The 26,449-nt window shown below is 41.6% G+C and overlaps 1 protein-coding gene across 4 annotated transcripts in view; it reads left to right on the top strand.

Annotated features, from left to right (window-relative positions):
* Positions 1 to 26,449, top strand: part of FAT1 (FAT atypical cadherin 1) — a 318,166-nt gene that overhangs the window by 255,350 nt on the left and 36,367 nt on the right. For all 4 annotated transcript variants that reach the window (XM_078678099.1, XM_078678098.1, XM_078678096.1 and 1 more), the window contains exons 13-21: positions 266 to 499; positions 7,332 to 7,721; positions 8,992 to 9,206; positions 11,050 to 11,187; positions 11,623 to 11,766; positions 14,646 to 14,843; positions 19,088 to 19,889; positions 20,388 to 20,519; positions 20,620 to 20,777. In XM_078678099.1, coding sequence (XP_078534225.1) covers positions 266 to 499; positions 7,332 to 7,721; positions 8,992 to 9,206; positions 11,050 to 11,187; positions 11,623 to 11,766; positions 14,646 to 14,843; positions 19,088 to 19,889; positions 20,388 to 20,519; positions 20,620 to 20,777 — 2,411 coding nt within the window. The remainder of the gene's footprint in view (positions 1 to 265; positions 500 to 7,331; positions 7,722 to 8,991; positions 9,207 to 11,049; positions 11,188 to 11,622; positions 11,767 to 14,645; positions 14,844 to 19,087; positions 19,890 to 20,387; positions 20,520 to 20,619; positions 20,778 to 26,449) is intronic.

The following is a 26,449-nucleotide window of genomic DNA, read 5'->3' as shown; positions in this document are numbered from 1 at the left end:
CAATGTGTTATCTGTTTACAAATACATTATTATGGTATAGTTGACTCTTAAAATGGTGATTATAGTGTTTAATGTGTTCAATGGACATTATACTTCCTGTATTTTCAGTGATAAGAAAATTAGAGCAAGAATAATTACTTGGACTAAACATTAAAAATAAATCAGAAGGACCAGAGAATCAACCATGATTTTAGATGCTATAACACATGTCCATGACAGTAGTACATTCCATAGTCCTGGTTAATTGTTTCTTCTTGTTTTGCAGGTGAACTTAAAACGTTAGCCCCACTTGATCGGGAGCTAAAAGCAGTTTATCACTTCTCAGTCAAGGCCACTGATGGAGGTGGAAGATTTTGTCAAGCAGATGTCAGTCTTACTTTGGAAGATGTAAATGATAACGCACCAGTGTTTTCAGCTGATCCATACACCATTACTGTGTTTGAAAACACAGAGCCCAAAACCTTTCTCTCAAGAATACAAGCCACAGATTCTGATGCAGGTAAAGATAGCTTAACTTAATACCTCTTACACCGGACTTCAGAATAGACTCTTTGTTCTTTGCTTCATAACACAGATCTTCCTTTATTGCATTTTCGTCCTGCAAAACTTTGTAGTACTATTTTATGACCGGAAAGGCGCAAGCCCCTGGTAATGGTTGTCTGGACCTTTTCCTCTTTAATGCTACTTCATTCAGTTTTATTCTCAAAATGGTCTTGTACAGGTAATGTGTAGTATTTGATTTATCACCAGAATTCACTAGTAAAGAAAGTAAGTTGCCACCTCCGAAATAGTGACACACAAATAATTCTGCTTAATGAAATTCCATGGTTTCAGAATGTTTCACTGTTCTATTTTGGTGTGTCTGATTTAAATTATTGCGGCCACATATTTGTAACCAGTTAATGTAATAATTTAGCTGCAAAGAATAGTTGTTGTTTTCTGCTAAGTTATCCGATTCATAGCATCTGTGGTTGCAGTTTGACCGAAATTTCATTTTTTAGCATCATGAGCATATCAATCGGAGCAGTATTACATTTTACATATTGGAGAAGCAGCTTTTGTGGGGTCATATAGAGATTGTATAGTGTTTGGGTGGGTGTTGAGGATAGTAAAGAAAATTACAGAACGTTCATAAATGATACATGTATTCATAGTGAAGACCGTTCCATAGTCAGGGTATAGATTATTGGGTGTAAATGGGAACTGAAATGCATCGTACGTTCATGGAGGATTAGTGGAAGGGATTTCTCAACTGGAAAAGTTTGTTGTGAACAAAAAAATCAAAAGGTTAAACTTTTAATCTGTGAATCTGAGCAAGTGTTGAGAGATGCGGACGTTGCTGTGCTTGTGCCCGCTGCCCACCCACATTGGAAACAGAAAGCTGCTGGTCGCGGGCTAGTGAGCAGAGACCCTCGAGCCAAAAGAAAGGGGAAAGGTATAAGCCCTAAAAATCCTACACCCGAACAATGCATTTCTCAGGGGTCAGCAAGTGTCAACTGTGCTATCCCCCTGCTCCCCCCCGGTTGGGAGCTGCAACGTACACAGTAGTGCATGCGCGGAGCTTGCTGTTTTGTGAAGGAGAGAGCATGGAGAAGGCCGCCTGCTCAACCACGGACTAGGGAAAAACTGCCAAGGAGTTCTTTGGTGGAGGTGGTGGCAGTGGTCTAGCAGCCTTTCAACCAGGCCCCAGGCTACAAACAGGAAGGCAGAGGTAAGCAACCAGGAGGCTATGCACCTGCGTTCGACCTAAATACCCCAGTATAGTGCGGTGTTTGGGTATATTTGACAAGAGAATACCATTATAGAAAATAAGCAGCCTGGTCTACCACAACAAGTGGGAGCAGTAATTGAACCCAGGAATTACATTGATATACCATGATTAATGATGGAGCCAGGGAGGGGCAAAACACGTAAGGGCTTAAATAGTCACCCACAGGAGTATGCTGCTACTAGAACAGGAAAGAGGTCCCAAGATATGATAGAGGCATCCCACAAAGGAGGAGCTAAAAAGTCCAGCCGTGGAACCACAAAGAAGCAACATTACTGTATAAACCCTTCACTGAGTGAGACGGGGTGGAGGACATCAGTCACAAAATGAATTGAGGGCTTTATGGGCAAACATTTTAAGAAACAACAACCGAAACCCGAGCAACTGGAGAAAGGCACCTAATGGAATCTGAGAACGTAAGCAACTGCTTCTTCGACGTAAGTTTTCCCTCCATAAGTATCCCTGATATGTTGAGCTACAATTAACGGGTCCAAGGCTGACCACATCACCATGACTTTTCTCCCTTTTAGATAATACAGGGTCACAAGTGTGGAGTAGGGACGGTGGGTTAGATGTAGAGCAAGACAGCGTGGCCCCGACTATTACAAGAAAGATTGTGAGAAGTTAAGTTAGCAGTTTTCTGCGCCAGGAAAGGATGGCTCAGTGCAAAACAACATGTTAAATTTAGAGATCACCGATGCCCTCGGCTTCAATGTTGATTTTACAAAAGACATTGCAAGGGCCATTGGAGGTGTCTGCAATGGACACTGACATTTTGAAAGCTCAGAAAGATGAATTGCAAAATATTGTGGGGTAAATAAAACATATAAGGGACCTCATGACGACAATGTTAAGACCCAGTGACGAAAACAAGCAAAGAATGGAAATTCCGGGCCCTGGGGATTTAGAAAGGGATACCTCCGAGTAGCTGGCTTGCAAAGTGTGTGTGTGTCTAAACACTCAATGCTGGCAAAGAAACTGGAAGAACCTACTAGGTATAGGCAGTATATCCCCCGGACTAAAAGAGTAAGAAAAGGACAATGGAGGGGGTGAGAGAAAAGCATAAGGGGGAAAAGGCTATAATATTCCCCAAGTAACCAAAAGAGGTGTTGAGTTAAAAAGGGGATGGAAGGGGAAGCCAAGAGAGAAAGAGGTGGAGTAATCTCCATCTTTCAAGTAGGAAGGAGCATATTAAGGATAATCAAGGGGGCTGGGTGTTCCTAGAGGAATGCAAGACCCAGGGGAGTGTCAGGGAGAAGGAATGATGTGAAAAAGAAAGGTAGTAGGAGTAGAGGAGAAGGTAGCGAGATAACCACAGTAAGATGGGACTAAACTGAGGATATATCTCGAACCGATACAAAATGGAGAAAAAAGGGAAAAGAGTGAGGAAGTTATTCCCCCTTAATCGAGCCCAATTATTTTTTTCATTTTCCAAATGCCCGAGCTTGAAAGAAATGGGGCCAAAGGGTTGCAGACAAGTAGGTTTTACAATCAATAACCAAGGGCTCGAAGTCACCAATGTATTATTGTACTCCGGGCTGGTAAAACTAGCACTTGTGAAGGCGGAAATTGAAGTATTAAAAGTTGGGACCAGAATCAGAAATATCGAAAGCGGGCACATTGAAAAAGCTGTTCCTGAGGCATCATACAGGGCTAGGACCAAGACCAGTCAGGCTGATCTAACTGGTTTAGGGAAAAGGAAGCCCTGGAAATAACAGTACCATAGTCTGGTATAGTAAGGCCCTCGAGAGACATGAGCCACGAGAATAGGTATACAGTTCCTCTGTTCACAAGTTTCTGAAGAAGACGGTGGTTGGGTGATATAGATTAGGATATGGGTGGTGGCCAAGCCTAGGGATACTAACATAGAATATTACCGGATTTTTGAGAATGTCAAATCTAGAAAGTTTCAAGGAATTAATTAGTGTAAATGAGATTGTATGTTTGCAAGAAACGTGGCTGTGCTACGAAACACCAATGATTGATGGGGTTGTGCAGGTAAATGGGACAGCAGAGAGCTGTCTGCAGAGTTGACCACCAAAATAGCCAAAAAGGTTGCACCAATAGAAGTAAAATATAACTGGTTGGTTGCCTGTCCAGTGCACCTCCAGTACCCTGAGTTATGAATGTATGTTATTAGTACAAGTGTACATTAACTGGGGGGTGGGGGGGGAGTACAGGCCTGAACTGGGAAGATTTAAGGAGGATTCCCTGTGTGCAAAATATACCATAAATTAGACCCCAGGAAGGTCAACCTCTGTTTTTCAGAGGTACTGACCTCGTTTAATATAAATTCCATCCGTTTTCCAACTAGTATGCTTGTGACTCGAGATGTGGCACTGGGGGAAATATCTAGGCTCGAAGGGCTTATTCTCTGTCAATGGTCTAATTGAGTCCGACCAACCAGTATATAGGACATTTAAGAGTAGATCACAACTGTGTCCCATTGATTATATTTTTATGACTGCCTGGTGTTTCAATAAGATTAGGAACTTCCAGGTAGGGAAAGGAACAAGGAGTTTCCAATACACTCTGAAACTGGAAATAAAAATGAAAGGTGAACGGAGTTTAAGAGAAACAGTGATTCCCTTACAAATGGACTATCCAAAGCGCCTTACGACCAGAATCTCAGAGGAATGTATGGGAAAATGAGCTGACTCAACAAAATCAAGTGCTGACTAATGCCCCCGTAAACAACATAGGATGGTGTGAAATATATAATTAGCTAGATGGTCCACTATTTAAGGGTCTGTTTAAATGGTAATTAAAGAGGTGGAAAGAGGACTGGGTAACCGAAGGAAAGCAAGAGAGTGGTTTGGTGGGGAATGTAGGAAACTAAAGGCTCAGATTAAGAAAGGGGAACGAAGCCTTATGATTAGGCAAATAAAGTTCATCAGAAATCCGGAAAAAGCTTCTATGGAGAAATGGTTGGAAATCTGTTGGAAGCAACAGAAAAAAAACACAACGTTTTGGAAGTTAGTTCAGGAAGATTTGGGCAAGACGCTGGGGTCTATGAATTGTGTGGTTGAAAAGAGTGTTTCGGGGAGTATTTAAAAGAATGATATGGTAAAGAGAGAGAGCGCGTGACAAGGAGAGCATCCCCATGGATGGGAGTCGGCGGCATTTGGCCCAGTTCATGTTAGCTAACGTTCAATGTACCATTCAGAATCTGGTTTTGACTAGGGCGGCTGGACCGGATACTCTCCCAGTCATTATAATAATGCCTGTTTGGTGGTCAGAATTTTTCCACCAGACGTATTCACCACAGCCAGTTCTCAGATAACTGGAAAGATGCTATTATTAGATCCGTTCACAAGAAGGGAAATACAAAAGCCCTAAAAAATTGTAGGCTGATTAACCTACTGGATTTGGGAGAAAAATTGTTTGCAGAAATCTTATTAATCAGACTTAAGGAAGGGGCATATTGTGCACCCAGAACGGGGGGGGGGGGGGGTTTTAAGGAATTTCAGTCAACGATAGACCACTGTTTCTTCTTATAGTCCATTGATGGAAGTCTGCGGAGCAGAAGGGCAGGTATTTCTGCTGCTTCATTGACTTCCGGGCTGCTTTTGAATTGGTGGACTAGATTTGCTTATGGGAAACTCTGCTACAACAAGATATCCCAGACAGTCTTTTGAAATTAATTCAGGAACATGCACAACTGGGCTCATGTAATTTTGACCCAGTGGGGACATTGACCACGAAAATACCGATCAACAATGGGAATAGGCAGGGTTGTGTCTTGGCCAGATTACTCTTCTCCTTGTTTATAGCTGACTTGCCAACATTTGTAGCAGAGACCAGGGTTGGCGGCCCCATAATGAATGAAAACATATAGCATGCCTCCTGTATGCAGGCGATCTTCAGACCGAACTGAGATAGGCTTGCAAACAAAGTTTGATTCATTCATAGTATATTGTAACAACAATTAATTATAGGTAAAAATGGACTAGACTAAGTTATTGAGATTTGACAATAAAACTGTAAAGTTTAATTGGCATTTGGGCCCCAACAAGCTGGAAAAGGTCAAGGAATAGTAGTATTTAGGCGTGTGGGTTGGGAAATTCTTGAAATGGAATGTTCACATTGAGTCATTAAAAGTAAGGGCCCTCGCTTTGATAAGTGGACTGAAAAAATGTAATGGGGATTATTGGTGAGACGTCATAGGTTTGAATTAAAAGCTTACACTGCCATGCTATCCTCCTCAATTCCAGTATTAAGTTGACCTCCTATGTCTTAATGGGAAAAGGGCTTGGGATTTGGTGGAAGGAAAATGCCTAAAAAGCTTGTCACTCGCACAATCTTCAATGATACAGACTGTAAGAATGGAGACAAGTATGATGTTGTCATGACGTATACTTGCCCTAACAGCTTTAAAAAGCTTATTGCAACGGTTGGGTGCTGGTGAGAGGCAAAAGGTCTCTTTATGGTGAAAAAATGAGATTAGTCAAAGTGAACTAAAATGGGCCTAGGGTGTTTGGAAAAACTTGGAGGTTACATGTAGGGAAATGAAGGTTAAGATGGTTTCTCAGAATTTACCAATTGAGATTTAAAAGAATGAACTTGGGGCACTAGGAAAGGAATTGTTTAAAGAACATGATATGCAATGTCTAACGGGGAAAAACACTGTCCAGTTTATTCTCAACTCTTAACAAAATGTAGCATGGTACCCATATGTGGATTCATTACCAAATTGCTGGCTCAGTAATGAAGCGTTAAGGTTGAGAATTGGTATTTACTCGTGTTATGTATGTCAAGGACACGATAAAGTCAGAATTGATCGATTCTACTGGTAAATGTATATGTGTTTTGTGCACCAAATGTCACAACTTGCATATTTTAATGTACTGTCTAAAAGTTTTGCCACACCAGAAAACCATCTTACGCCCAGTTCTGATGATACAATATTAGGAATCATGTGCAAGCTGTAGCGCTTTTAACCAGCATGTTGTATGTGCCATTGGGAGATTTGATAGCTGTAAAAATGTTAGTGAATATGAGAAGGCTGGTATTATGTTGTTTAAGTAGAGTGGGTTAGTATAAACTTCACAAGGCTTAGGTGAAGACTTAAATATTTTGCTCATATGGACATTTAGGGTTTATGGATTTTATAGATAGTTTTAATATTTGTAACCCTGCATGCCATTAAAGAGAAGATTATTGTCTGTATGTATTATGTTGTTTAAAGACTTGTGGTCTAAATAAATATTTCTTTGACTGACTAAAATCTTCAAATCACATATTCATCATGTTTAACTCAAGAGATTTTGTCTGGCGGGGAATCTACCTGACTTAATCGAGAGTATAATGATGTTATCTTGACATGTATGACTGTTGAATATTGGTCCGGTGTCTATGCTTGGAATAGGTAAACTCCTACAGCTGCAGGTTTCGGGGTTTTAGAAATGGGCCTTGAGACTCTATACTGACTTTCTTCTGAATCGATTGAATATTAACTAGACACAGTTTAAAATTGCTTGTTCTTCATAATAAGGTGCATTAACTGTGGTCGGATTCTTATTTATTTATTATTTTAAATCGTAATTAATACTTTCTGTTGCAGGGAAGAATTGCCAAATTTTGTACTCAATGGTTAACTCTGCAGATGGGCAGTTTTCCATAGATGAACAATCTGGAATCATTAGTCTAGAAAAGCCTTTGGATCGGGAGTTGCAAGCTGTGTACACCTTGACTGTGAAAGCTACGGACCAAGGGTATCCAAGGAGGTTATCCACCCTTGGTAATGTTCTTGTGTCTGTCCTGGATATAAATGATAATCCACCTGTGTTTGAGCAGAGAGAGTATGCTGCTACAGTTTCTGAAGACACAGCGGTTGGAACGGAGGTTCTACGAGTTTACGCAACAAGCAGAGACATAGAAGACAATGCTGAAATCACCTATTTAATAGTCAGTGGAAATGAACATGGAAAATTCAGTATCAATTCAGTCACAGGTAATCTAAGAAACACGGTATTGAAGCAAACGTTAGCACGTTGTTTGACTTTGCAACTGTATCTAAGCAAAGACTGTCATCTAATGAATGGTGAGAATCGTGGGGTGTCTGTTTATTTTTCCCTATATGTTTTTTTTTCTGTGCGTAATATAGTGAAAAGTAATTTTATTGTCCAAATAACTGTACATTTGATGCATATTTGTAGATAATCAAAACATTCAGTAATACGTAAATGTTACATACACTCTGCCCCCTGATTTAGAGCTTGAGTTTCGTTATAAATTCAAAGCAAAGGTTCAAGGCGTCAATACCATTCAGATCACTAATGCGTTGGTATTTTAGTAAAGTTAGCATGCTCAAAATGAGGTTGAGTTTCCCAGTAGGGGGATCTTAATTCATTGGTTATGGCAGTGTCATATCGCAGATAGTCTATGGCATAGAAAAGGAATGCGTTTGCACTTGATTAAAATATCTTCCTTAACATAAACATGTAGCAGTTGCATAGAGTACTCGGCATTGAGAAAAATCCATCACCCTGTTTTTTTTCCAATTATGAAGAGCAAGAACCTGGAACATAACAGCCTGCCGGGCTTTTCACAAAGCCAAATTAACTGTTAAATCTTAGTATTGTATATATATTTGTAAAGCTGCATGGTTACCTACAGTTTATAAAGATACTCTTTGCTCATTGTCAGAGGACTAGTCCATTATAGTGGGTGCAGGAAGGAGAATTTAATTTGGGCAGTGTTTAAAAGTGCAAAACAAATAAGTAAAAAGCTGTGGAAAAGATGGTTCTAATCAAACAGCTGTTGTCTGAAAAAGCAACAGCTAAGGTGAATGCCACCAAAAAGTCATAGCAATCCAGTTCTAGCCAGAACAGAAAACACAGGCAGACACCTTTCAGGTGCAAAGACAGAAGCCTGTTTAGGCCCCACTGAACTAAATAGCAACACATATCCTAGGCACAATTTCAAACTGTTCACATATATGGCCTGCTACCATCTGCATAAATCATATACATAAATGTGTTATATATGTGTAAACATTGGCCATTTTTCCTTGCTCTTTCATATTCTATATTTGTGATCTAAATCTCTGTTGGCTAAATGTTGCAATTAAAAATAAGTATATCTAGCAAACAATTTGCTTTTACAGCTTATTTGGCAGATGTTGTTAATTAAATACTTTGTGTGCATTATTGTTCTAGACTGCTTTTATCAGATTTTACATAATTCCGACTATTGGCTTCATTTCTGCAATGTATTTTTAGGTACTCTTTTTATCATCAAAAGCCTGGATTATGAGAGTTCTCATGAATATTATCTAACTGTGGAAGCTACAGATGGAGGAACACCATCCCTTAGTGATGTTGCAACAGTGAACATTAACGTAACTGATATCAATGACAATGCACCAGTTTTCAGCCAAGCAACATATACTGCAGTTATAAGTGAAGACGCAATGCTTGGACAAGGGGTCATTTCAGTACGTATCATTTTTCAAACTGTCTTTACTTTGTCTTCTGATTGCTACAAGGTTTTGATTGCATACACATGAATTTGATAAACTGTTGCAGTTTTTACAATTGTAGCCTTACTATTTTTTTTACTGTCTAATTGGAAGTAGAAGCTAATGCACAAAGATGAGAATGGCATTGGTGTAATAAATAGACAATATCCATCAGGTGCTTGCATGTCCTATTACTTGATCTTCTTTTATTTGCTGTTGGAGAAAAGCATCAAAGTAACTGGCAGGAGTCAAGAACGGGTGTACAAGACCCGTTCCTGTCTTCATTTCTGATCTTGATGTCTGTTTTGTCTTGTGTTTAGTAAAATTTCCCACTTTATCGTTAATAGTGTGATATTGGGAACATTGCACTTGTAGAGATCAATGGGAATTGCAATGAAAATAGCTGACTGAAGTTAGTATCGTATTGGATGGACACTTTGACTGCCAACCCGTGTCTGGACCTAAACCCAATTCATCCCCACAGGCAGAAGTATTCATCAATAAGTGTTTGACACGAAAGACCTCTATGGGTTTAGGTGAAAGTGGTTGGGTTGAACTGTGATTACTTGGGAACTTAAGAGAAGGGTTTTAAAGTAAATCTTGAATGTTGGCTTGCCAAACGGATTGCGCAATTGACCGTGTTCTCTTGTCTCAAAAGTTGGGATGGTTCCATTGAGAATACTCTTCACTCGAATGGTTTGATGATGGTTGTAAGGGCTTAAACAGGTACTCTGAATATGAATAAGAATAATTTACTAAAGGATTGACTGTATTATTGATCTCTTATTGCCTGGCAGTGAGACCATTCCTTGCCTTATGTTAATGTTTCCGCATCCAAAAAGAAAGCATGTTCCACAGGGATCAAAATGAATTCTCTTTTTGAGACCGTTCTGATGAACTTTGAAGGATTATTTCAATCATGTTGTTGGTTTTGATATTATTATTGTATGCAACTGTGCACTTATTTTCCAAACAACTTCTACTTACAGTTGGTAAGTCTTCAATTATTTGCTTGATAGTATTTGTTGCAGGGGCGAGTTGGTTCTTGTCATAGCTTATTTGAGCTATTTTATCCTGAGGCCTTGTAGGTTAGATGCATGTGTTGAGAATGGCTATCGCACACTCTTCTAGGACAAAATACATTTTTCTGCAAACCATGGAGTTAAAGAAGTGGAGTATTCTTTGTTGGGCAGTTTTATGCGTGATTGTGCCATAATAGATACAACGGGATTTTTATAATGGTACATAAAGATATCTTCTGAACAAATAAACCATACTGTCAGGATAGACAGATGCCATGCCCCCTGAAAACATTAACAGTCTGGCAGATTGAGCGCTATGTTATGGTGCTTGGTTTTTATAATATGCTGTATTAGGAAGAGACACTATCTTGAAAATTGGTATCCACTGCATGGGTGTAGCATTGTACAGTACTGATCATACTGTGTGTCAACAGAAAGAGACTGACAAGCCAGGATTGGCTATAAGGTACTCCACATCTATACATAGCAGTAGCTGGCTTTATTAGGAGGCTGTAAAGATGAGTGGAGAGCCACTGCCAGGCAGGTATGAAATTGAGTACTATAAAGAAAGCACGTGGTCCTTGCGGTTTTTTTGTAGAGGGAGGGAACAATCCACTGCATGTTCACTGAATGCATGTTCATCCATTCTCAGTAAATGGGATTATGGTTTGATGACGGTGAGCGTATTTAAAAAATATTACTTGTTCCCACATAGGACCATAAACCGATTGGCTGTATGATTCTGTACAGGAGTCTTAATACAAGTACCTGCTCTAACTTTAAATCTTATTTGTTAGGTTAACGCAGATGATGCAGATGGGCCCTTGTACAACCACATTCACTATGCCATCACTGATGGCAACCAAGGGAACCCATTCACCATAGACCCAGTTAGAGGTGATGTGAAGGTGACCAAACTTCTTGACCGTGAAAAGGTAATTAATATACTGCTTTATAAATACTATGAAAATAGCCTCCACTGCAAAAAGGAAATATACCGTTAGCTTTTACTTTACATGTAGATCTCTCTGGCTATAACATAGGAAATGTTATGTACTCGAAAATGGTTTAAATCACATCCTAGGTGGTGGTCTTCACACTATCATAAGTTGCACTTGGAAAATATTGCAAATAATTGGATCTATGGAGGAAACAGGAGTAATTTTCAAAGTGCTAATAATTACAGCATATTTTCTTCCATTAATATTTACACGGAGGTAAAACGTCATGTTCTATATAAGTGCTATATAAAGTGTTGTACTATTTGGCTGCATTACTGACGCATCGGTAGAATGCACTGATTTGTTTTTCATGTTTTATGTTCGTCTCTTACAAATACCAATAAATGTGTGTTTTTTTGTTAACCCTAGATTTCAGGTTACACATTGACCATTCAGGCATCAGACTCCGGAACTCCTCCCCGCACTAATACAACAGTTGTCAACATTGATGTTTCTGATGTGAATGACAATCCTCCAACCTTTTCCCAAGAGAACTATAGTATTATCATTCAGGTAATTATAAATGCTTAATAAATCTGGACACTGACACTCGCCTTTCTGTGAATTATACGTCTGGGCTAAAAAAAAAATGCTTCTGCAAGAATGAAAATAGTTTTTTTATCTGCCTTATTTGGGGAATTTAGTTTACAAAACTAGACCAGTACCTTCTTGTAGTTTTCCTTGTTAAGGATGTATGTTTTACAAGGCTTCGTATTGTAAATTTCCAGTTATGCTATGTATTTGCTTGGTTCCCACATCACCAAACTTGAGGATATTAACGTAAAGAGACTATCTGTTGTCGGCAGAATAAACTCAATTGCATACAAATAAGTGAGATGGAGGTTTCTGGTGCACAATTCTATTCCACACCTGTTGCTTAGGAGCGCATTGAAATCTGTCATAAATATATACCTATATGTTTTAACTGTTACATCTGTGCAAGATACCGCCTCCATTTCAGCATTCTTCCCCACCAAACACGGTTAATTGAGAGGAGCCATACAAGAAATATCATTTGACTATTCATGCATGTTTTCTTAAGACCAAATTAATTATGTGACTTTTGAATTTCAAATTCTGACAGGCGTTTGCATACAAAGAGGATTTGATGGTTGTGATCTGTATAAGGTTAATCTTAAGGAAATTGGTATGAGGAACTAGTCCTTTTATTGTGGGAGCAATATACAGCCAGATTCATCAAGCGAAATGCGCTCGCAAAAGGGCCAGATTCTGAGAATCTTGCCCTTTGCGAGTGCAATTTTTGCATTTGGGATTCATCATCCCAAATGCAAAAATCGCTAATAAAGAATTCGCAAATATGCGAGGATTAGCATTTAAGGAATCTCTATTAGAGATTCCTTAAATGCTATTCATGAAACATTTAAAAATTGCGAATTCGCAATTTAGGACCGCTATTTACCACGAAGTCAAACCTCGTGGTAAATAGCGAAAACTTAGAAAAATGCATTTTAATGCATTTTTCTAAGTTGCATGTTACACACACACACATGTTCTTTGGACATGTGTGTGCACAACATCGGTGTAAATTCACATTTATGGGGTGCTACAGGGTGTCCTTTGGACACCCCTGCACCCTTGAAATCGCATCCTTATTTGCGATTAGCAAATAAGGAATAACTCCCCATGCATTCCTATGGGCCTAGGCCCATAGGAATGCATGGGGAGTTATTCCTTATTTGCGATTAGCAATTTGCTAATCGCAAATAAGGAACATGTAGGAATCGCAATATTTTTTGCAATTCCTGCATGAATCCCGTTTTGCAAGTCCTTAATAGCGATTCCTTATGAATCGCTATTAAAGACTCGCAAAACGGGTCTTTGATGAATCTAGCTGATAGAGTCCAGAAGCTGCAGAAACACATGGGTACTATAGGGTTTAAAAAATTAACCTGCTGTTGAGATTATCCCCCTGTTTCAGTAATGCAAACACTGCTAATCACTTTTGTAGGCACAGGAACAGCTCAAATTATGATTTTAAAAAGTCAGAATTTTAAATCCATACTATTTCACTCCCGTGTATTGAGTCCATATATCCATCCAGTTATTTCACTGAACCTATTTCATGAACACACAGCCAAGTATCCAAAAACTCGCCTTTCCCTTTTGTGACTTCCCTTGGCAGTTTGTGGCCAGTAGGAACTTCTGCAGGGGTAGGAAGGCACGACACAAAATATTAGAAAGGAGGTTTATATCCTCTGAACAACGGGATAATCAGTGTTACGATCATAATCCAGTGCTTAGTGAAATATACCAAAAATATAGCTGCTGTTTGCGAATTGCAGCAGTGCCATCTTACATAGTAACTCAATGTCGTTGGTCTTGTACACCTGAAGCCTAGGGGCCTTCTTGTAGTTTCTAAAGCAGGGGTCGAAATGGAGTGGTGCAGAGCCCTAAGTAGCTAGCTGTTAAGATACTTTTTGCTCTTACGATCATTTTTTATTATTTTAATAAGAGAAGCTGGTGTCTGTCTCTGTAATCAGTTTTACTTAATAAACTTGAAAAGCAACTTCAGTAAAGTGGGCCAACCTTTTAGGTACTTTTCAGCCCATAAACCTCATTTGATAATTCTGAAAACGTCAGAATAATTGTATTTTAAAAATACTGCTTTATGCCTAGAAATATGTGCAAGCGTTCCTTTTAGATGCAGTTTGGAAATCAAACCATAAGCAAATGCTTCTATGTAATATACTGGTGATAACATTGCACATCAGAACGTGTGCATTTTATATTAAGTCACATGAGCATTCTTAGCAGAAAATGAACATATTACAAATCTACAAAAACATCATGGTCATTTGTTTAATTTTTAATTACGTTCCCCCTCTTATTCAGACTTCTCTGTTCTTGTATGGATGGTTCCTTGGAGAATGATTAATTCCTTTCAGTGTTTTTTTCCTGTCTGCATGTATTTCAACGGGGCTTTTCTCTGGTGATTTATTTACATTAGGCTGTTTTCAAATTGGCATGGTAACACGGGACAGATTAAGCTTTTGACAAACTGTTCCCATTGTACTTGAAGGTCTCCACCTAGTCGCAGTGACTTCTACTCCATCATTCTCACTAAGGCAACCCCATGAAAAGTGTTGATCTAAACACTTTATGTGGGGGAGTGTGAGGGAAATGAGGGTACAGAGCGGTTGTGTATTATTAGTCTTTTAAGTGACCTTTCTAAATACACCCACAAATATATTCTTGATAATCTATAGCTGCGAATACTGATTGGATGTTAAAGGCCTCTTCTTGGTGTTTTCAGTGGTACACTAGAAGTGATTGGTTGTGCAGTCTACTTTGGAGACAAATAATTCAAAAAGCACAGCTGGATTTCCTTAATGCCGTTTTATGTATCTTTTTTTCCCCTTTTTTTTTTTTAGGAAAACATGCCAACTGGCTTCAGTTTGCTGCAGCTCTTGGTTACTGATAAGGACTCGACGCACAATGGTCCACCTTTTGCCTTCACCTTCATGAGTGGAAACGAGGACAGTGCTTTCCAGATTAGTGCCCAAGGTGTGATTACACCCACAGTGGCATTAAACCGCAAAGTGAAGGACCACTATGTGCTTCATGTTAGGGTATGCGTTCATATTTGTTTGCTTTTTTTGTATTTTCAAAGCTTCAGTAGCCCTTTTCAGACTACAGTTGTATTAATGGAAATAGTAGGAAGAAGTTTAAAATGTCTAGCTTTTACTCATTTGGTATGCATCCCACCTCAAAAAATATTCTGTGTGTAACAAAGCTGCCAATGTAGGCCTCAGCATTTGAAAGTAGATCTTGTGTTTCTAAAAATCATGTTAAAAACTAACGTAAACAACATGTATGTAGTGTTTGTTTATTTTAGGGACTGTACTATACAAATCAGCCCACCATATTAGGTGACTTTACTTTTGAGAAGTGTTTTGCTTTGGAGTAGCCTTGTTGCTTCTTTGTATTTCGGATGCATATAAGAAGTTTTCAGTCAACTCCTGGCATTTTCATTCGGTGCCATTTAACCCTTGATTTACTGTGAATTTTTGGTTTAAAAATTCAGGTCGAGAAACTCCAGACTTCTGATGCATTTAAAACGTTAGCATGTGTGATCCACACAGCCAGCTTCGAATTGTGTTTCCTTTGGATTCAATGTTCGTGTTCCAATCCTTGGAGAGTTGTCTCTTCATTATCACCTCCAGAGATATCCGCACAATCCAGATAAAAATATATAAACTACTGGAAACTGAGTGGACTGAACTGTATCGATTCCTCTCCTCTCCTCTCCACGAATCGTTTAAAGAGGGAAATGTAACCCCCTCCGCGTGGGCCTCAGACGCTGCTGTAGTCAGTCCGTGTGATAGAAATTTGTCCGAGTAACTGTGGTATCATTTACCATGGGCTGTTCTTTCTGAATACAGTTCCATTCCAGTTTGCGCAGCTCTTGCTCCACATTATAATGAGTGGTTCCTTTGGTCCAACAGTTTTTTCCTGGAGATTTAGATGAGTAAATCAGACTTTTGTGCTGGCCGGCATAATTTGTAGCTTGCCCCCTCAACCCCCCTTTTGCAACTCGGTGACAATGGTATTTATGTTGTTGATGTTTGAGAGGCATTCCTTTGCCAACACCTACATAACGACCGAGTTTTAAATGGAAAAAATTGGTAAAATATAGGTTACCCAGGTTATGATTAACATGATATTTTAATAGAATTTTTTAGAGTTACGTGCACAATGCCAAGTGGATGTTCTTTAACAAACATGTTCAAGCCTGCCAGTTGGAATGCTAAAACAAGTGTTGTTAGAAAACATCAATATATGAAGTTACTAAAGAAGACCCAGTAAGTGTTAAGAAATTAACGCTACACAAAATGTACTGCATTGCATAAAGACGGGGTTAAAACAACAAGCATGGAAAAAGCATAAAAGGAATCCCCCCTCCCCCAGTCTTAATCAATGCAGATTTCTCTATTCCTTTGTTGTAGAATGTATGAAACTGTTTTTTTGGGTAGTGTACCAAAAAGAGGCACACTGTGTAGAAAGTCCAGAAGACTCTTATTGACTTACAGCTCTTTAATTAATAATCCCAAATGCTCTCTGTTGTGGCAGTGTGGGCAAGCAGTTTAAGCTTATCAGAGCAGTGTTAAGAATTTATTGAGCATAGTGTCAATAAATTAGACACCCACTCAAGAAGAAACTTGACACCATTCTTAGAAAAATAGCAGGTATTTTTCTAAATATTTTAACACCAAGAACTTAGTAATTGGGCAAGTACTTTTCAAGAAAACAATTGTTGCAGATAAGTAACAGTGTAGCAAAAATGCGTTTCTACGCATACAGGTATTTGCAATGTTATTCTGAGGGTCTCTTTTGGGACTTAAGGTGCTAGGGAGCCCGGGTTCAAAACTCCACCAGCAGTTTAAGTTTATCTGCCCTGGCTTGTCCGGGTGCAGAGGTGCTGGACTGGTTGGTAACTTTGTGTGCTACACCGTAGGCAAAGGGGGGTGGCACCTAGACACAGGCTGCGGAGGGGGACTTGGAAACCAGTCCAGGAGCACTCAGTGTGTGTGGGGGGGGGGGTTGGAGGCTCGGTGCATAAGGATCCTGGAATTAGGGGTCCTCAGTCAGTTGTCGTGACCTGAGCTGTAGAGTTCGTTGCAGAGGGTTTAGGTCAGCTGGGCCGGTCTGTTAAAGGCACTCACAGTTCTTGGTTGAATGGGGGTGCACAATAGGATAGCTGGGCCACTCTCTGTTCTGGCCTCTTGAGTTGCTGATGTCCCTCACTGGCTGATGAGTCGTTTTGGCATTTTAGTCCAGATTGGACTCCAAACACGCTTTGGTTGCTGCATAGGGTCTGGTACCCCGGGTATTGGTGCAGAGTGGCACCCGGTCGGTCCTGGCATCTTCACACTTGGTGGGAAGACAGATCTGACCTCCTGGGACACAGTGACGACCTCCTAGCTGCCAGAACGGTGAACCGGGCGTAGCGGTCAGTGCCTGCAGGTTACAGGAAAGGGCTCCTCCACTTCAAGGGAGATGCCGACTGTTTGGCGAAGTGCTGAAGTCTCCCCAGGGCTTTTGGAGGATGCCCACTGAAGGACGAGTCGGGTTGTCGCAAGTGTTGGGACAGGAGCAGGCAGGGGTTAGCGCAGAGTGCACCAGCAGTCTGCAGTTGTCTCTTCTTCGTATCTTCTTGGTCTTTCTTGTGTCAGAGAATCCGAGTTCCTGCTGTCAGGGGGCCACCTAAATACTCAATTCAGGGGAGTGAAGGGTAGCAGCCAATGGGCTCCTTACCCTTGGGGTCACTAACACCCCCTGTATGACCACTTCCTGTGGGGAGTGGTCATAACCCTGACCCACAATTCCTAATTCCACCAAAATCAAAATGGTAGAACACATTCTTTTATGGAGTACATCAGTTAACTCTCCTTATGCATGTGACATGGTCTGGTAGTGCACCATGCCTACTTGCATAGCTAATTTCCTGCCTGTCCTGTTGCCAAATGGGCCTCCGGGCATGGGGTTGGCATCTCTCAGTTGAAGTCCCTGGCCTTGGTTTGCGGATTCCCTACCCATTCTGCTGGAGGAGGTGTGACTACCTTCGTCTGGAGAAGGACTGGTTTCTGGCTTCAGAGAGCGCGGTCTCTCACCCGCAGGGGGTTGCAAACATGTCTGTGGTGGTAGGCTGGACAATGCAAGTCAGCCAACACACTAAGCGGCTGGTAGGTTTTTGTGGGTACCACGAAAGTTTCTTCTTCGTACATATCTTAATAAAATTACTACTGGCATCAGTATGGATTTATTAAGACAAGAAAGTGTTTAATACCAAACTTTATATGTTTCAGTTAAGCCATCATGTAGCTGGGGAACTTGTAATGACTGTGCCCAGTACATATACATAAGATTGCTTCCTTGTTCACTTGGAGTATCTAGCAATTGAACTAGACCACACAGGGAAATGTCTGCTCCTGCTGAAATATCCCCACCTGTAATATAATGCACCCTGCCTTATGGCTATAAGACCTGCTGTCGGGGGACTTATATTTATTGCATGCGCTGTCTGTGGCCATGGACCACAGGGTGTGTGCCATGTTATGTTTACACATTTTCACCCTTTCATGCAACCTGCAATGGCAGTCTGCGTGAATTTGGTGGTCAGTACCTTTGGTCGGCTCAATGCATTCTGCAGCCCTTAGGAACTCTCTTTAGTACCCATACCCTAGGTACCAGGTAAACCATTTACTAGGGATTTACAGGGCTGCTAAAGGTCTTTCCAAGAGGGGAACAATTACCTTTCTTTAGGGAAAGCGCTCTGGGGCCTGATTAGCAGAAACTTCCATCAAATTTGCATCAAATACCAGGCAAAAAATGGGGGTGACCATGTCAAAAAGGGGCACTTTGCTACAGATAGCTTTGCTAAAATTGTCTGTTTGGGATGCATCAGGAAGTGGAACAGCAGATATATAAACTCCAAGAAGGGAGTAGGCCGAAAACCCTCCATTTTCGATTCCTGCCAATTTTGCTCTTTCTTATTTTTTTATTACTGTGGTGATGTAATCACTACGTTGCAATTGCTGTTTAGGATTGTGTTTAAGGTACTTTGCGCAAGAGGGTTTTTAGGTGCTTAAAATTTGGCCTGCAATAGTCCTATCTTCTTTCCCCTGTGTGATTGTCCTCAAAGTGATCCTCTGAGTTTTTATTGTCTCTAAGCTTCTTGGAAAAATTCTTATAAATGCTTCCATAACATTCCAACAAGTGAAGTTAGTTATTCACTTTGTTGTGGGATCTGCCACTGTTTTTTGTCAATCCTGTTTATATATAACCTTGATAACGCGCTTACCTTTCTGCTTAGGTGGAGGATAATGGAAAACCTCAATTGTCCTCACTGACTTCTGTGACCATCCAAGTGATCGAAGAGAGTATTTATCCACCAGCCATTCTTCCACTCGAAATATTCATTACAACCTTTGGGGAAGAATACATGGGCGGAGTCATCGGAAAGATCCATGCAACGGATCAAGATGTGTATGACACCCTCACCTACAGCTTGGATTCGAAGATGGACAACCTCTTCTCGGTGTCTAGCGCGGGTGGCAAACTAATAGCACACAAAAGGCTGGACATGGGGCAATATCTTTTAAATGTCACAGTAACTGATGGAAAGTTTACAACCACTGCTGACGTCACAGTTCATATTGCACAGATTACCCAGGAATTGCTGAACCACAGCATTGCAATACGCTTCTCAAATCTTTCTCCAGAAGAGTTTATTGGAGACTACTGGCGCAACTTCCAGCGGGCACTGAGGAACATTTTGGGGGTGCGCAGAAATGACATTCACATTGTCAGCTTGCAGCCATCAGAGCCTCCTTCAGACCTGGATGTGCTTTTAGTTGTGGATAAATCTGGCACCGCACTGCATCTACCCAGGACCCTGGTGCACAAAGTAAACTCCTCCATCGCGGACATTGAAGAGATGCTGGGGGTGAAAATTCTGAAAGTCTTCCACAAGCTCTGCGCTGACTTGGATTGCCCCCTGAGATACTGTGATGAAAAGGTGGTGGTGGATGAAAATGCCATGTCCACCCATAGCACGGCCAGACTGAGCTTTGTCACGCCGCGTCACCAGAGGACATCTGTGTGTCTGTGCAAAGGTAAGAAAGAGGCAGGCAGCTTACCCCCCTGTTTCATTGTACTGGCAAATTCTATTGTTTTATAAATGAGGCACTGGAGAATAATGTTCCTTGCTCTACAAATGAGGTACAGGTGAATCATATTAATTATTTTATAAATTAGGTACTGGCAAATCCTATTAATTGTTTTTATAAATGAGGTACCAGTGAATCCTATTAATTGTTTGAGTGGAGAACTGGTGAATCATATTGTTTTATAAATGAGGTACTGGCAAATCCTATTCTTTTATAAATAAGATACTGGTGAATCCTAGTACTTCTTTTTATAAGTGAGGCCCTACCGGACCCCGTTGATTGCTTAAATTTAGATGCCTGCTAATTTATCCTTCTACATATAATAAAAATGTGAATATGGTCATGCTGATCTCTGGATGCTCCGTTATTACAATTATAGTGTTATCCTTTGGTTTTTATAATTCAAAGACCGGTCATTTGCTTGTCCTTGCACTTCTCTTTTAGGTGGCAAGTGTCCTCTTGTCAGCAGCGTGTGCGAGAGAAACCCCTGTCCAGAAGGTTCTGAATGTATACCCGAAGCCAACGATGCAAAGTACAGCTGCATTTGCCAAGGTGGAAAGCTTGGCCATTGTCCTGGTGAGATTTGTTCTGTGTTTCTTTTAGGTACCATTGTTCCAAGTTGTGTTTAAGTATTCTTAGTTTATATGTATTCGCATCTTTATTTTGTTTCCATCAGTTGCCTCATCAGTAACATTTAGTGGGAACAGCTATGTTAAGTACCGTCTGGTAGAACATGAAAACAAAGAGGAAATGAAACTCACAATGAGGCTAAGGACATATTCGTCTCATGCTGTCGTCATGTATGCTAGAGGAACAGACTACAGCATTCTGGAGGTAGGTGTCTCATGCACCTCTGTTAGTGTGTGAACCTATGTAATGCAATTGGCTGTTCTGACCTTATGCAGTAGCACCTGTTATTGAAGCAAGGGGAAGTTGTGTTTATAGATGTACCTTTTTATTTAGACTTGATAACACAAGGTGAGTATTTCCTGTCAAGGGCATACGTTTCTAGATGATCACCATACTAGTGAATCGCCACCTTCTGCCCCCAGGGAAAGGTTATGAACCCATGTGCCTACCTACTGTTGCTAGCACTGCTAACCTGGGCCTCAAAGTGTCACGTGTAAATTGAATACATTACACCCAAGTTCCTTTTTTACATAAAGCCAATTGGTTTGGTTTATTGAGAATACGCCTTAAAGTAACTGTATTCTCCAACTCTGGGGCACCAGTTCTTGGACTGTTACGTGGTTTAGACATGGGTGACCCTAGCTCCCCTGTACCTTTAGCACATGCTGCTTCGTAAGCACGATCCCCACCAGTGGCAGCTCAATAGTAACCTTTTAGCATTGACAGCAGCGAAATCCTCGGGTGGCCCATATGTAAATCGTCAAATGCATGACACTTTAACCCCATCTGACCCCACCCACAGAGGTGCCCTGCCCTGTCCGCCGACACTTTTTTGGCCTCACTTCTCCCTTCCTGACTACAGATGGCAATACAACGAGGGATGGGCAAACCCTCGCACCCTACAGTGGCTCCTACTGCCCAAAGTGTCCATCCAAACCAAGAGGGCAGCAACGCTGGGATGCTATCCCTTCTATGGTGCCGTGTGGGCGATGTAGGCAGCTGCATCCCCGTAAACATGTACCACTGCTCTAAATGTGCGTCAGTTCCGGAGAGCAGTTTACCAGTCATTTTCTAAGGGGCCCTTCATTGCTTTTTTATCAGACAGTGTCCCAAAGAAGCTGTGCATTTGAGCAACTGTGAACGCTGCTTCTGGAATTTCCCATGTAAACTGTAAACGGTGCTTGGAATTTCCTATGTAGTCACTGTTACTTGTAAGGTACTGTTGGACTTGGCCCTTTTTCCAGGGTCATCCCTGAACTTTTTGCCTTCCTCCTATATTTTTTCTGACCTGTTGTTGGCTGTTTTTTTACTCTGGGCAATTTACCACTGCTGATCAGTGCTAAAGTGCATATGCTCTCTATGGTAAATTGATGTATGGATTAGTGACTCAATGATTGGCTGGTTTGGTTTACTTGTCAGACCCTAGTACAGTGCACTGCCTATGCCCAGGCCTTGTAAACCAAATGCTGCTGGTGGGCTTGCAGCACTGGTTGTGCCACCCACAGAAGCTGCCTGTTAAAGTGTGTCTCAGGTCTGCCATTGCAGAGCCAGTGTGCAGTTTGGTACTGCCATATTGACTGGGAAAGTGCACCCACTTGCCAGTCCCTAAACCTTCCTTTTTCTGCATATTAGTCACCCCTATGGTAGGCCCAAGGGCAGGGTGCATTGTAGGTAAAAGGTAGGACAAACCCTGATGTGTGTGGCATGTCCTAATAGTGAATTACAGCCATTTTCGTTTTTCACTATTGCAAGGTTACCTGTTCCCCATAGGCCAGAATGGGTAGTGAGATTATTACATTTTATAATCCTAACTGACTCGGGGAACTAGGTGGAAATTCGAGTTTAGTATACCTGAACTCAGAATGATAAAATACATCTTTTAGTGAAGTTGGTGGGTTTAACGTTCTGTGTTTGAAAATACCACTTTTAGAAAGTAGGTATTTTCTTGTCTAACCATCCAAGCTTGCCTCTTCTAGGTTGTGTATTCCTTGTCTGGAGTTTGAGTGACAGGGGCTGGGGGATTCCAGGAGACAGGGTGAGTCAGCACAGGGTTCAATAGAGAGATCTGCATGCAGATAGAAGGGAGGATTTGCACCTGGGACCTGAATAGGGCTGTGCATTCCCTCCAGTATGCTGGCTCAATCTCCTGTGGTGTGTCTGATGTCCCTGGCATGCACTGAAAGGAAAGAAGGAGTCTTGTCAACAAAGTCCTCCAGGACTGGCCGGAACTGGTTTGGACTAGGCAAAGGCCCCTCTGCCTTCAGAGAACAAAGGGAAACTGAGTATAAAAGAGGGGACCCAGACCCCAGAACTTTAGAACACTTTTGGGAAACAAGAAGAAACCTCTGTTGAGGAGAGGAACCAGAGAGACTATCCCGAAGCATGAGGGATTGGCCTGAAGTGGTTGCCTGACTGCCAAAGAGAGGAGAAAGGACTTTGTGCTACTTTCATTCAACTTGTGAAGTATCTCCAAGGGCTTGAGATAGAGCTTGCCTCCTGCTGAAGTCTCCGGGACAACAGACTTCATCCACCAGCTCCCCAAGAGTTCTTTGGAAGTGCCTGCAGTTGTGTTGGGCTTTCTGAGCTGTTGCAAGGAGCTGGAAGTATGACTCATGAAGAAGCGTGTTGCTGCCGCTGTCACATCGTTGCCGAAGCGCCTTGCATCACCAGAGAAAAGGATAGACGTCGCATCAGACGCTGCCACATCATCGGAGAAGTGTATCGCTGCCGCACCCGTCGTCATCGTATCGCTGGGAAAGCATGTCGCTGCTGCAGCTGTCTCATCGTTGCCGAAGCGCCATGCATCGCCGGAGTAGAGGTTCGACGTCGCATCAGACGCCACCGCATCACCTCGAAGCATGTCGCTGGGCCTGTCGAGGCTCAGAAGAATCGTTGCATCACTGCGCGGCCATCGGGCGTTCGCGCACTGTGCTGCATCAAGGAGAAGACGCCATTTTTGTTTCATTGCACCGGATCTTCATCGCATCACGGCGTAGCGGGCCGCCTCGCCACGGAAGCGCAGTAAGAAACCGATGCATCACCTCCCCACGCCGAGAAGAACCGACGCATCCCCCACGCATCAGTAGGGACCCGATGCATCACCGTTCTTGTGTGTAAGGAACCAACACATCACCTTCCCTGCAACACTTTTGTTGTATAGCGTTACTCATCCAAAGGTACATGGAACTTGAAGTGTTGCATTTTACATCTAAAGAGACTAAGCTAATTCTACCATTTTTAAAGTACAGTATTGTGGATTTTTGTCGTTTGTGGTATTGTTAAGTTTCTATAAAAAAATACTTACTTTTATACTACAATTTGTGTGGTGTTAATCTGTAGTGTTGTCACTGGGTTACTGTATGTGTTCACAAATGCTTTACACACTGCCTTTGAGATCAGCCTGCCTGCTCATGCCAAGCTACTAAGGGGGTTAGCAGGGGTTATTTTGGGAGTGTACCCCCTTACCCTGACTAGACACAAGGGTCCCTATTTGGTCAAAGGTACTTACCTCTGCCAACTAGAAACCCCCAAATCTAACAGGTGTGCACCTCTGTCTTCCAGAGAGGGTAGTGCTCTGTGTGTGAAGCATACACACAGCACATCCCGGGAGAGTGTTTGTGCGCCGAAAGGCAGAAAAAGGTCCCGCACTTGTTGCCTTTATTTTCTAACCAGAGCGTGGCTGTGGGGCTGATTGAGGGTGTTTTGAAAGTATTTGTTCATTACAGCGCCCGTCATGGGCTGCTTTTAACATAAATATTTTCAAAAGGCAAACAATCAGCCCCACAGCAGCGCTCTATTTAGAAAAGAAATGCAGCAAGTCTACAAACACGAGGTAGGCTTTAAGAATCATCTGAAAGCACACATTCATGCTTTTAAACTTTATGCATTACTTTTCTAAATAGTGTGGCTGTTGGGCTAATTGTTTGCCTTTTGAAAATATTTGTTAAATGCACCCCTTGATGGGCGCTGTGATTAACAATAATACTTTCAAAAGGACCACAATCGGCCCTGCAGCTGCGCTGTAAGAAAATAAAGGCATCAAGTTTAAAAGCACGGCATGCTATTCTGATCCTGAAAGCACACATTGTCAGTCGTTAGAAGGCATGGGTAAAGTGGGCCATGGCCTAGAGCCCCAGCGTTTCAGGAGGGGCTCTAGGCCACCTCTGTTCTGCAGAGCGTTGCCCCTATGACCGAGGATCATTTTTAAATATATTGATTTAAACACTGTTTTCCTTTAATTTAATTTTAATGTGGGTGATGTGTGGGAGTCTATTACAGACATTTTGCTGAGAAATGTTAGCAGCAACATCCATAAAACAAGTTTCTTTTAGATCAAAACAGGACCTCACAAATGAGAAATGGGTGGGGGTTACAAAGATGTGCAATAATATTAGCTGCTGCTATGTTTTTTTATATTGAAAACCGGTCACTATCCTTGAATATTGGATGTAAACACATTTAGAATTGTGCCTGCACACTGTCAGTAGCCTGGCAACAAATGGCAAGAAAGGGCTGAAATTGGAGCAAAAATCCAAAGCTGTTCTGAACAAGGGCCCCAAATTGCATTTGTCCCAGGGACCCCGAAATCCTTAAGACGTCCCTGCACATTGTGTTTGTAGATATGCTGCATTTCTTTTCTTAATGCAGCATGGCTGTGGGACTGATTGTGAGCCTTTTCAAAGAATTGGTGTTAATCACTGCCCCCGTCATGGGCTGAATTTAACATAAATTCTTTCAAAAGGCACACCATCAGCCCCGCATTTAGAAAAGAAGTGCAGCATGTTTTATATAGTGCAAGCTCAACTCAAAAGTATTGAAGCACTTTACATGATGTGCTTATTTATTTATTTTGATATGCGTGGTGAAATTAATTGATTTGCTTAGAATCACAGGATGTTAAGCTGACCCGAGACTCAAAACCCATATCCAAAGTCGGCAGCTTGAGCATTAACCCACAACCTCTACCACAAGAGCGGAAGCATTTTCAATATTATATACAACTTTATGCAACAAACAACCATTGACAAAGCCAATAGTCTTGGCTTCTTGTAGCTGTAATGTTACTTGTATTATATATCTGGATGCAATGACCGAAGAAGCAAAATATCAGTCGGGTGGCACACTATGCTAAGCACAGATTTTTACCTTAGGTGCTTTTAAGCCACTCCTTTAATTACATGGGTCTGCCCCTTTGAGAGACCTCCCTAGTTTTTTTCATCTCACTGAACTCTAGTCTACACACGCGATCGGGTTCTTGGTGTACATACCGTTGGCTGCAGCGCACAGAGACCTTACGATTCCGCCCAAGAGGAAAAAAAATTAAAGGGAACATTGCATGTAGTGTGTTGGGATGTGAAAGCACGCCTCGTGCATTTATACAGTATTTCCCAGCTGTGTTGTATCATAGCCTATTAATTCCAACACTAGAGGTGTTTAAAAGTATTTGCCCAGTAGGGGGTACAAAGCGATACAAAAGGGGATGATGGACAGAGCGTTTGAGCAAATCAAACACTCACCCCCAGTCAACTGATCTGGGTTTAATCCATCACCGTTCTTTAGCTCACTCAGCCACCCCATTTCAGACATATGCAATCAGTCTGACTCTGTGCCTCATGGGAACAGTCCAGCCCGAACTGCCAAGCAGTAGGGGGTGTCAGCTTGGGTATGGCTATAACAACAATATGCTGTCTCTCCCCTGGAGCGAACAGCGAATTACACATTTGATCGTGCCATAGACCACAACTTCTCCCAGTAAGATATTGATACATTATTTAGAAGAGAAGAATGAAAAGCAAGAGGAAAATCGCACCATTTCGCTGATGGTACCCGTTATCACGTGCCCCTTAATGAAGATTTGGGAATCTGCAATGGTTTTC

The sequence above is a fragment of the Lissotriton helveticus genome, chromosome 2_2 (assembly GCF_964261635.1).
Source record: "Lissotriton helveticus chromosome 2_2, aLisHel1.1, whole genome shotgun sequence".
Lineage (NCBI taxonomy): Eukaryota > Metazoa > Chordata > Amphibia > Caudata > Salamandridae > Lissotriton > Lissotriton helveticus.
Note: the sequence above shows the minus strand (reverse complement) of the source record. Positions and strands in the feature narration are given on the sequence as shown.